Source organism: Amblyomma mixtum, chromosome 4 (genome assembly GCF_055824585.1).
Source record: "Amblyomma mixtum isolate Tamu chromosome 4, ASM5582458v1, whole genome shotgun sequence".
Classification (NCBI taxonomy): domain Eukaryota; kingdom Metazoa; phylum Arthropoda; class Arachnida; order Ixodida; family Ixodidae; genus Amblyomma; species Amblyomma mixtum.
Genome location: NC_143015.1, coordinates 50,959,445 through 50,971,325, shown reverse-complemented (window position 1 = coordinate 50,971,325; position 11,881 = coordinate 50,959,445). Strand labels below are relative to the sequence as shown.

The window sequence follows — 11,881 nt, the reverse complement described above, 5'->3', positions numbered from 1 at the left end:
GTTCTTTCGCATCTGAGTAATCCTGCCTCACGCAGTGACCTGCCAGAAGATGTGACGCATTTCTTTTTAGCATGCGAAATAAACATCTTGAGACGGGTCTACGTCTTTCATCACTTTTATTTTTTCTGTTTCATTGCGTCATTGTGTATTTTTGCATAGATAAAATGCCAAGGCGGGTGCCGTTCGGTGCGTAGAGAAAGTTTATACCAGTATGCAGAAAGTCATATCGAATTCATGGGTCGTCAGCAGCCTCATCACGAGACAAAGTGCGGCCGCTTGCATTGGAATTGATAATTACTTTAAGAAGTATTCTAATGCATTTGACTGAAAAATAAAACATTCAAAGCGCAACAATTTTTGCAGGTAGATTTTTCAGAAAGGACCACATCGAACTGTGCGCCCACACTTGTAATGTATTGTAGAGCACTGCAGCCTTCTGCGTTGGCAAAATGTGAAAGTATTATAGCGAAAGCAACATTAGTCGTATTTTCGCCGTTTAGCTGTGGCCGATGGGCACACTGCAAGCTGAGCCGTCGCCTAGCAACCGCCGCAGCTGGCAGCGCCACTCGCCGAGCCATTTGGCATGCCGTCAGAAGATTGGTTTGGTTTATTTGGGTTTAACGTCCCGAAGCAACTCAGGCTATGAGGGACGCAGTAGTGAAGGTCTCCGCAAATTTCGACCACCTGGGGTTCTTTAACGTGCACTGACATCGCACAGCACACGGTACTCTGGAATTTCGCCTTCATCGAAATTCAGCCGCCGCAGCCGGGATCGAACCCGTCAGAAGAGGAGCCGGTGAAACCGCGTTGCAACAACAGAGGAGGAGCCGGCGTTGCATCATATATATAGAAGGGGCAGCTCGGTGGGCGGCTCGGCGGCTCGGTGGCGCCTCGTCAGTTGTGCGCATGCGCGGAGTGACATCAGAGCACGGAGCTAGTGTGCGGGCCACGCGCCTCCTTACCTCCACCTACGCAAATGCGATGAGAATGCCTTAGAAGTAGTTCTCCACAAGATTTATAAGAGAGCGCTCGACCTCCCCATAACGACGTCCAACAAGCGTCTCCTCGGTCTGGGGATAACCAACACCTTTGGGGAGTTACGAGAAGCTCATCTTAACAATCAATACTTGCGCCTAAGCAAAACACCTGCGGGGAGCCGCCTTCTGACCCGCTTACAGATATACAGAAGAACGGGTCCGCATCCCTGAAGCCTGGCGCTTTGCACTCCAGGTGCGACCCCTTCCGAAGAACATGACTGCAGACACCCATGATGGTCGCCGTCTCACGCGGGCGGAGGCTATTTCTCAACAATATGGCCATAAGCCAGGTGTCTTCTATGTGGTTGCGGCCGGCCCACACCATGGGGGTTGGTACACGGCGGCCGTCATCCACCAAAACAATACAGTTCAGGGCCTTACTTTCCAGGCCCCAAACATTACATTTGCGGAAGAGATCGCCATTGCACTGGCCGCCGCAGATCCAGAGTCCCGAGTCATTATTACGGACTCCAGGGGCGCCTGCCGCAATATTGAGCAAGGATATATTCCAGACCGTGCTTTCAAAATTCTCCACGCATGCGAATACACAGGGTTTCCGACCCATCGTACCATCGTGTGGGCTCCGGCTCATGCGGGTCTTGAGGGGAACGAGGCAGCTGACGCTGCCGCCCACGCGCTTACTCACCGGGCGTCGCCTCATCCGCAGCCTGATCCGGAATTCAATTTCAATCCGGCCATCACCTTTAAAGAGATCACCTCTCTTTATCAAAATTTTCATGGTCTCTATCCCCCTCCCTGTAAAGGCCTCACCAGGGTGGAGGAGCGCTGGCTTCTCCGCCTCTATACCAATACTGTACTGTGCCCGGCAGTACTTAAGCACTTCAATTCTTCTTTCTCGGGCGCGTGCCCACACTGTGAGGAGGAGTTTTCGGACACCTACCACATGGTGTGGGCATGCCCTTCCAATCCTGCCTACCCACCTCACCTCCACCCCACTCGAGAGGACTGGGAAGCTGCCCTGCGCGGCTGCTCCGAACTCCATGCCCAACAGGCATTGGTAGCTAGAGCCCGGGCTGCTGCGGAAGCTACAGGGATCCCGGACTAGGGATCCCTCCTAGTGTTTGTAAGGGGCGGGCCCTTCCGGCTCGCCCCATCGACCTCTCACTGTAAATAGGAATTAAAGTTTTCCTCCTCCTCCTCCTGCTCCGCGATGGTAGGGGTCAGTTCTGAGAATGATATATCTTCTCCCTCTACTACAATGGGTTCCATGCCGCCGTCGAGGCGCCGACGCGCCGGTGGTCCGAGCGCGAAGCTGTGTCTCTGGCGGCGTTCGGTATCGGCGGCTGGTGCGTCGCGAGGCTTTGCCTCTTAGCGCAGCGCTGTGAGGAAAAAATATGGACTTGCCTCTTCAAGTTGTTGTCCAAACCGGGAAAGTTGGTACCGGATTACCCCATCCCAGCCGTGTGAAGCTTGTATTCTTAGCCTCCGCTTCTCGTCACAAAGCTACCGTTACCATAAATTGGTAAATTGGTTTTTGAGGAAAGGAAATGGCGCAGTATCTATCTCACATATCTCGGCGGACGCCTGAACCGCGCCGTAGGGGAAGGGAGGAAGGTAGGAGTGAAAGAAGAAAGAGAGAAAGAGGTGTCGTAGTGGAGGTCTCCGGAATTAATTTCGATCTTTAACGCGCTACTGACATCGCACAGCAAACGGGCGCCTCTTGCGTTTCGCCGCCAGCGAAACGCGGCCACCGCGGTCGGGTTCGAACACGGGAAAGCGCTCGTCTACCGAGCCGAACGGCTCGGTATACATTGCGCCGAACGGGTGGTGGTGTTCCGTGGACCCCCTGGCAACACTACAACACGCTGTCGCGTGCCACTCCTAAAGGTGAAGATTAAGCGTGATTAATTAGTTGTTAATTAGTATTTGGTCATTATTAAGTAATTAGCCCATAATTAGTAATTTGTCGTTAGTTAGTAATTGGTTATTTATTATGTGTGACGTCATCCCGTGGTGACGTCAACATTGCCACAGAGGCAGTCAAAGTAGTGCGGAAAATGCTTTCGCCTCTACGCACTTTAGACAGCCAAAGTGCCCTCTGAATTTTTGTGGAAGCGACACTACCTCTCATATAACGTTAAAAAACTCCATGAAATTCTCAAAATATTAAATCCGATAGTCCATACACCTGCTTCCAACGCATGGAGCTCTATTCCCCCAAAATTAAGCCTGGAGCTTTCTTTTTTGTTCCGCGCCATTCTTGTCTGTTGTCTTCTACAGGATATTGGTGTAGGTTTCAGTGTTCTTGCTCAATATTTCGAGACATGTGTTCCTTGGATAGGGGAGTTGTGTACATATGTGTGGTTCTGTGTAAATCTAGTTTGATTGTAAAATGAGATGTATGTGCCATATTCAAACCTATTAATGTTGCCTCGATGTACAACACTTTGTTCTTCGACTTTTCATGCTACCTGGGGAGTTATTTCCTCACTTTGAGATGGGTGCATCTCTTGATGGCTGCATATCGTTTCAAGGGGCCTTAAAAATCGCGTGATGCTATCAGTAGCTCAATGCATTTTCTTCCCTTAAGGGTGTTGGACCTCTTCCACAACGTGAAGGACGTTATTTGTCGAGAGCTGAACGGCCATGGTGCGACGCTACCCCCTAGCCTCATTATGCAGACGTTCGACGAGGGTGCCTTCGTCTACTTCTACATCGCCTTCACCTATTCAGGATTTACTTATCTTGTGCATGTGTTGGAAGAAATCGAGGTGAGTAGTATAGAGAGCACGTTAATTTTGTCACACACACGCATAGCTATGAGTAGACTATAGCATGGCAGCAATGACTCACACATTCAAACTAATGAACTATGCTTCTTTTTTCTTTAGCTGAGCGCAAAGTTTTAAACTGAAGAGCATATTTGTTGTGCTCCTCCTTTCTACAGGAGAACAAAAAAACGAGCACACGACTGGTATCTGAGCTGTGTGCGGCCAATTTATCTTATAGTTTATGCGCTTTCTATAGGAACGTCAAAAGAATACACCCCTCATTTACTGATTGATTATTTCTCCAAACACTTGCAAGTTTGTCCTGGAGGATCCAAACAAATTTTTTAGTGAGCAAGCAGTAGAGAGAGGAAGGCGTTTATTCTCTGTTACAAAACAACAGGAGTCGATGTATTGTGGGGCCTATTGGTAGGTGTAGACACTTACGGTTTTAATCCTCCATTCTTTAAAGAGCGCAGAGCTTTATGTTAGGTGAATGTTGTTTTTGCCAGAGTCACAGCCCTAGTTACACACTTCGCAGAAAGCAGGGGCACAATCAGTGCATAAAAAGAAATGTGCATGCTCTAATTAAAATGATCAAAGCAGTCATTATAGGAAAATCTCGTTTATACTTCTTATGAAGACCCTTCGTTTTGATCTGAATTTTTGGATGTTTCAATGTTGCTCCCTTCACCCACCACAGATTTCCGCAGTTAGTGTTTCGTACAGCCGCTTGCTAGAGCACTACGAACTATTGCGTTCCAAGGCTTACACCAACCACTTCCGCACTTCTCTGCCGGTTAAGGTTAATTCCAGTCGATGTCGTAACTGGGGCCAGTAAGAGAGCCAGCACCAAGTCAACCAGGCGATGGCGATAGAAGCATGACGCAAATCCCGAAAAATTGTGGGTTAGAATCGCGCCGACTACTTAGTGTTATGGCAGGTGATGTCAAAAAAATCACATACTTGTCTTCTATACATTCTTTGGAAAGCATGAAATTTGAACCATTATACACGTACAGCCTTGGCGATGTATACCGGAAATGCACTATTTATTCTCCAAGTTCTGTTGGAAATGCTACGTGCGAAGCCTTCTACACAGACAGTTTTTTTCAGCTAGAGTCAATTCATGGCAATGGAAAACATTGGAAGCCTTCAAACAAAGCGCGTAACCAAAGTTACTTGTCTTGAACTTCGCTAAGTCCAGAAAGGCCGGATTTTATGTGTGGAGTGATATTGTCCGCGCACTTTTTTTCCTAATGGAATAAAAAATTGAAAGGATTACAAATGTCGAGCAATATAAATCTGAAAACGACCTGCCTTCTATGCCTAACTCATGATTGAAAAAAACGTTATTGCGCTACAGCTGAGGCAAGAATTAACCACGTAACGAAGAAATGTCATGACTTGAGTAGTTTACTCACAACGAATTTAATTTGGGTAAAAGAAAGAATATATACCGAAAAAATCAACAAACCACACAAAAAAAAAATCGCGTACGCTAACTCCAAACAAGCTAATGACATCGAAATAAATTTCAGGTGTTGTCCAGAATGAAAATTCACATTTTGGAGATGAGACAGAAGGCTGGCTGATGTAATTATCATTTTTTTTTATAAAATAACCCTTCTTAACTTCTCGTGTTATACGATCCTGACGGCGGAAAAGTGTCTTGGGTTGTGAATATAACGGGTGGTAGCCATGTTTTTATTTTTGTTTTTCCTTCCGGCAATGTACAGCCACGTGCGAATGTTGGTCGCAGCACAAGGCCATCGAATGTTCCTCAGGTCGGACATTGATACACTGGCCCGTGTGACGGCCATAAACCTTCCCAAAGAACAAAAGGAACTGCTACACGACCGCACAGACGCAGGGTATACAGCGTGATTTGTGATTAATATTACCTACGAAAGGGCTGCGGATGTCCTTTGTTCCGGTGGTCACTCCTTTTCTCTGTTGCAGCGCAGTAACGTTCTTTCAATCATGAGCCCGTACCAGTTCTCCAAACTTGCTGCTTTACTCATGTAACTTATTTTTCGAAGGTAGCTGATGTGTGTCTCACGTCCACAGCAACAAACGTTTAACAGGCAGAAAGATGTCAGAAATTAATCCGTACTCTCACCTTTAGTAGTTGGGAACTCTAAAATTGTCTTTTGAAGCGCACAGTTTCATTATTTGTTGTATGGATCATTTTCATCGTAATAGCGTGGTTTAACTACCTTTGGCACAAGGAAACCCTCAGCTTGTCTCTGGCTGGGACAGCACATTCTTTCGATTACTTATAAATGGCATACACTTTAAGCTGCACAAAAACACTTAGATATACTGTCTACCCATATTCCAGAATCCTGAGAAATATTATTATATTGGCATCACCCTGCTAAAGCTGTCGGGTTCTGTGTTCTTCCCAGCCGTTCAAAATTTCTCGTTCTTGCATACGAGACGTCATTTAGCCAAGAAATGTTCATATCTGATATTTTTATTTCTGATTATGAGAGTAATTCGAATGCAGTTCCACTGGCAAAGCGAAATGACGGATTGGAGCACTTGCTTTTCAGAAGGCAGCAAAAGAGTACGTTTTAGCTTGCGGAGGAAACATCGCATTATTATGGAGGAAATGCAGCCATTTCGTAATTTTTTTCAGGCTGATAGGGAGGGCTGAAACTCGTTTACGCTTACAGCAGGCTTCGATGTTCGTACACACACACTCTAAGAACTAAAGGATTGCGGGGAACTCCTTTCGATTGAGTATACGCTTGTCCCATATTTCATTCCTTTTTCCAGAGTCGCCGCACTCCCTCTGCAGGAGTAGAGACACTCGTTTATGACGAATGGCTGGGGAAAAAAAAAGCTGCGCCGGAGCGACGAATCGGCCCGGGGAACTATGCATTGCGAGCCGAGTGCGCTACCTCTCGCCCATACTTGGAACGAGTGGTAAAGCTTTTGAATAGTTATATATGCTTACATTTTGAGTTTAGCGGCAGTTTCGTGCGTATATGTCGCGAGTTGTGTTCTCCATATTCGTAGATCTCTGGCTGGTTAGATTTGGCACAGCTCAGTAAATGATGAAACAGTAAAGGCAACATCTGAACGGCACGGAAAATTTTTACTCTGCAGCAATTTCATGGTGCACGGTACGTTGACTCGCCCTTCGCGAACGAGTTAACTGGTGTCCTGATGCCCTATTATTCGTATTAAAATGATGTGTAGCTTCCCTAGAGCACTCGTCGATCATTCATACCGTAGTAGCAATGCAATATAAAGTGTTTAGACTAATGTTTCGCTGTCAACCGCGAATGTTTACGGGATCTGACAGAAGTGTTTTCCTTTAACAGAAGCATCGCTCGTTTCTGTGAACCGCTTTTCATTGGAGGTCGATGTGTTGAAATATGTGTTGCAAAATGTGAATGGCGGTTCCGAAGGGCACAAAATATATTCACACAGCAATAAACTAATGTTTAGGATAAATTCCGACTGTTACCATGAAAGTCTCTCCTTATACGCATTCTACGTAAGTGCATGACTTCGCTGAATGGTATACACTACTCAGAACCCCGCGGCGCTCCCATTTCGAAGAAAGCGAAACGCCAAAGCCTCATTCACTACGCGATGTTAGTGTACTTCGCTTTGGGATGTCGCGATGTCAGTGCAGTCGCTTTGGGACGTAAAATTCATTGAAATCAAATCAAATGTGCTGTATGAATGCAACGCAATAATCTCCAAAGTGTACACTGCTGTACACAAGGTCTGTACACAACGTACACACTGTGTACACAAGGTCTGGCTCTGTGGGCGGGGCACAGCGCACTTTCTTGGTTGGTTGTTTTTGCTTATCACCAGTTTGCATGAGATGCGAGTCACAGGTCACTATATATATGGCTCCGCTGTAGTACAAAAGGTAAGAAAATAAACAACCTCCAACTCCCTCAGGCCCTAGAGGGAGTACACTCACAGTTTTACTCTTTACGGAAGGAGACGTTTCACTCCTTAGAAAATTTGGGCGGAGTAAACTGTTGCTAAAGAGAGTACAGTAGCTGGTATACTCTATCGTAGAGAGTATCAGTTCTTAGAGTGCAGTCTGTGTCGAAGGCTTATTTCTCGGTTCACTGACGAGCAGTAAGTGTGAAACACCTAAGAGAATTCATCACCCTTTCAAAACAGTGGCATTACTTGGTTAACAAAAACAGGTACTCAACTGGTGTGCGCTCTGACAAAAGAATATCACAGAGGTTAAATATCAAATTGTTAAACCACCTACGATGGCTAACCAACAAGGTGCCTAAATAAAGGATGCGCACCCACCTTCTGCAATGATTACTCTGGGTGGGAGTTTTTATTATGAGTGTATGTTAAGGACGCTTTGTAGACTGTACATTGTTTTTATTATATCATTCTTGTTAAATTTGGGAAGATCCAAACGAACGCGCCGTGTCCACTTCTGGAATGCAGATGCTTCCTGTGGTGAACGAGAGGTTGGACCCACCGAACATTTTCTCCAGCTCAAATCTTAGGCTGCGAAGCAAGTTTATACTGCTTGTCGGAGATTTTATTTTATTCCGGTCGGTTTCAGTGAAGCTCTACAAATATACTGTAGCTGTTAAAATGTTAGACGTGTCGGGTTCCGGGCGGAGCTCTGTTGGTTAAACGGAAAGCTTGAAGCATGAAGCTAGCAGTAATCGTCCCAGGCATCTTGCCTACTTAGGCTTAAGATTACAGCCGTTGAGATTTATGGTACCACTGGTTAGTCCTTCTTACCGAGCCAAAGCCTCCATTCCTTATGTGCCGGGCGTGTGAGCGAGACTTTGGCGTGCGTTCTGCGCACTCACGATGTAGACGTCGCTCACGTTTCAGCGTACAAGCTGCGGCACGAGTTGGTGTACGTTAAGGACAGACTGAAGAAAAAAAGTTTCCTGACGCCGTCTGTAAAGTTCCATTCGCAGACTGCGACTACTGTTGCATAGGCGAGTGCGGGAATTTCGAAAGACGGTTGAGGGATCACAAGAACAACGACAGAAATAAGAGTTGCATCTAACGCGCCTGCGGAACACGTGGAAGCCGGAACACACAAGATCGCCAGGGAAGAAGCGTCCATTTCCGGAAGAGAGAAGAATTGCCTGTCACGCAGATATCCGGAGTCCCTTATAACCTACACAACTGAAAGCATGTTATATCGCTACTGCGGTATTCTTCCGCTTAAGTACGCAAGATGATCGGGGCGATTACTGCAACGCACTTAGGCTTCATGCTTTACGCTTTCCGTTTAGTGAACAAGGCTTCCGTTCGGAAGGCGAAACGCCTTGCGTTTTAACAACTTTTACTCGCCGTTCCTTTTTCTTTAGACATGAGCCCACAACCCGACCAGACGAGGTGCCGCCAAACCTTATATTTCTACACAAATGAAATAATATAAAAGAGAAAATTTTTTGGAGTGTATTCCGAGTGCCAAGGTCTGCATGACGTATGCAGTGTGAGACGGCGTCGAAGAGGCGAAATTGTCATTAGTGGAGAAGAAAAAAAAAATCAGGCTTCGCCTTTTTATTTCAGAGTCCTGACATCGTGGAGATCTCAGTAACGATATCAAGTATATATTGGTAAAATTCGTCAATTGCTATTAAGAGTATTTTTTCCGAAGATCTCTCTCAAGTTGGTATGAACTGCAGTCTGTGTGAAACGGCCCCTTGTTCAGTGAGGATGATTCTGAGTAATTTCAAGTCATAGTAGTGGTTTACCATGGCGCTCTATCAGCGTGCTTGTATATTTTACTGCATCCTCCGCTACAGTAATCCTACTACGACCCAGATCAGGCCGCCGAAGAGAATCATTGACGACTGTTCGAAAGTTGGCGGAAAATTGAAATTCTAATATTGCTTCTTATATATATCTTGTAGAAGAAGTTTTATTCTTGCTTGCACAGAAGATTTTAAAGTACAGCCTCCTTTCTGAGTTTTCAGCCTAAGCTTCACCGACGCGACTATGTTCCATTGTGCGCGGGGTTATCGCAAACTTCCAACCGCACTGAGGAGGACAACGTCTTTACATAAGCTAATGCCGGTGGATTTAATCAAACAATGCGTTACTTAACCAGAGCCTTTTAATTAAAATTATTAACACCTGTATGAATGGCGGGTTTGTTCCCACATAGAAAAAGTCTGAAATTTTTCAGGCATAGTTTATCAATACGTTAAACTCAGCGAGAGCTGTAGCCGTGCTGATGGCTATCCTTTCCTCTTGTCTGACACCTAAGGTAAATTACTAGACATGCGGGCATTGTACCAACCTGGCCTAAAGTAAAGATTATAGCGCGCGCGCGATCACGTGGTTAGGTTGGTCACGTGACTGGTTAATAATGATCTACGCGCCAAATCAGGTGGGGAAGGCTCTGTAACACAGGTTCTGCTCTAAAAGTTCTTCATGCATAAGAACGCATAACAGTGCTAGACTAGCGTGGCTGCTATATTTCGCAGGCCTCTACGCAATGTTTTGCGATTAGATCATGTGTGCCTGTGTATACCCTCCCAATACTTATTATAGCTGATAATAGATTATAATTGCCTGACTACGTGCACTGCAGGTAAAATGGGCTCACGTATATCCATCCAATTAACCCCCACTTCATACGCACATTATTGCTTATAGTCAGCGTCCTGGGTGCCGGATCTTTGTCTACGTTACGCTGTTTTTCCCTATATACATGTCGACATTTTGCAACAATTTGTCAAGTCGTCTACCAGCAGCTCAATCGCATACAAGCTTGGCAGTAGCTTTTCCCATTTGGCTGATTACAGCGTACTAGCGTTAACGTGCGCAAAAGAGCTAATCAGAGTTAGCAAGCCAACAAAAATGGGAGCGGTGCATCAAGTGAAGATTGGCATTTTAATTTTAAAAATTTAGTGTCCGGTATATGTCGATAATATGAATTACTGTTGTAGTAGCATCACTATACGAGGTCTGTTAGAAAAGTATCCGACTTTATTTTTTTTTGCGAACACCTGATGGATATGAAACAAGCGCGCTTGCATCAGGTGACCTTGAACCTTCGTGTGCATTCACGAATTTTTTCCCGCCTGCCGATAGCGTCAGTCGCTGGGACACAGGATTTGAGTGAGGCAGTGCGCAGTGCTCTCGTCGGTTTTTTTATTGCAAGGAAAATGGCGGAGCGACAGGAGCAGCGCTATTGCATCAAATTTTGCCAGAAACTGGGTGACAGCCAAGTGAAAACCATTCGGAATATTCAGACGGCTTTCGGTGACGATGCTATGAGCAGCACAGAGATTAAGCACTGGTACAATTGGTTTAAAGATTGCCGCACATCGGTGGAGAGGGAGCCACGCTCCGATCTGCCATCAGCATGCCGAAATGGCCAGGTTATTGCCAAAGTGAACGCAATAGTGATGCGGGACCGTCGCGTGACTATCCGAGAAATTGAGCAAGAGGTGGACATGAGCAATGTTTTCGCACATTCAATTATCACCAAAGATTTGGCTATGGAAAGAGTTTCGGCGAAATCCGTGCCGAAGCTGCTCACGGTGGAGCAAAATCAGCTTCGTGTTGAAGTCTCACAGGACATCCTGGATTCCACAAACAGTGACCCTGACTTCATCAACATCATAATCACTGGTGACGAGTCTTGGGCGCACGGGTACGACCCGGAAACCAAATCCCAGTCGTCACAGTGGTAGCATTGCACGTCACCAAGGCTAAAGAAGGCCCGTGAAGTGCGCAGCAATGTCAAAGTGACTTTGACTGCTTTCTTTGACTCCCTCTGGTGTGGCACACTACCAGTACGCACTCCATAGGGTCAAACAATGACCAAAAAGTGCCACAAGGATGTCCTCCGTTTCCTACGTGATGTTGTGCGGCGCAAGAAACCGGAGTGGAGGTCAACAGGAAAGTGGCGCATCCATCACGACAATCCTCCTGCACATTCCTTGCACTTGATTTAGACTTTTTTGGCGAAAAACCAGACTCCTGTAGTTCAGCAGACTCCTTACTCTCCTGATATGGTGCTCTGCGACTTCTTGCTGTTTCCCAAAATCGAGAGCTCATTGAAAGTTGCGCGATTTCAGACAAGAGAGGACATTATGGCTGCAACGACAGCAGAGCTAAACTCCATTC

General features: G+C 46.0%; 1 protein-coding gene across 1 annotated transcript; it reads left to right on the top strand.

The window, feature by feature from the left end:
• Window positions 1-10,914: 10,914 nt before the first annotated feature.
• On the top strand, window positions 10,915-11,445 carry LOC149346474 (protein GVQW3-like). Its single transcript, XM_089541347.1, has one exon. The coding sequence runs from the start codon at window positions 10,915-10,917 to the stop codon at window positions 11,443-11,445; it is 531 nt and encodes a 176-aa protein (XP_089397473.1).
• Window positions 11,446-11,881: the final 436 nt, after the last annotated feature.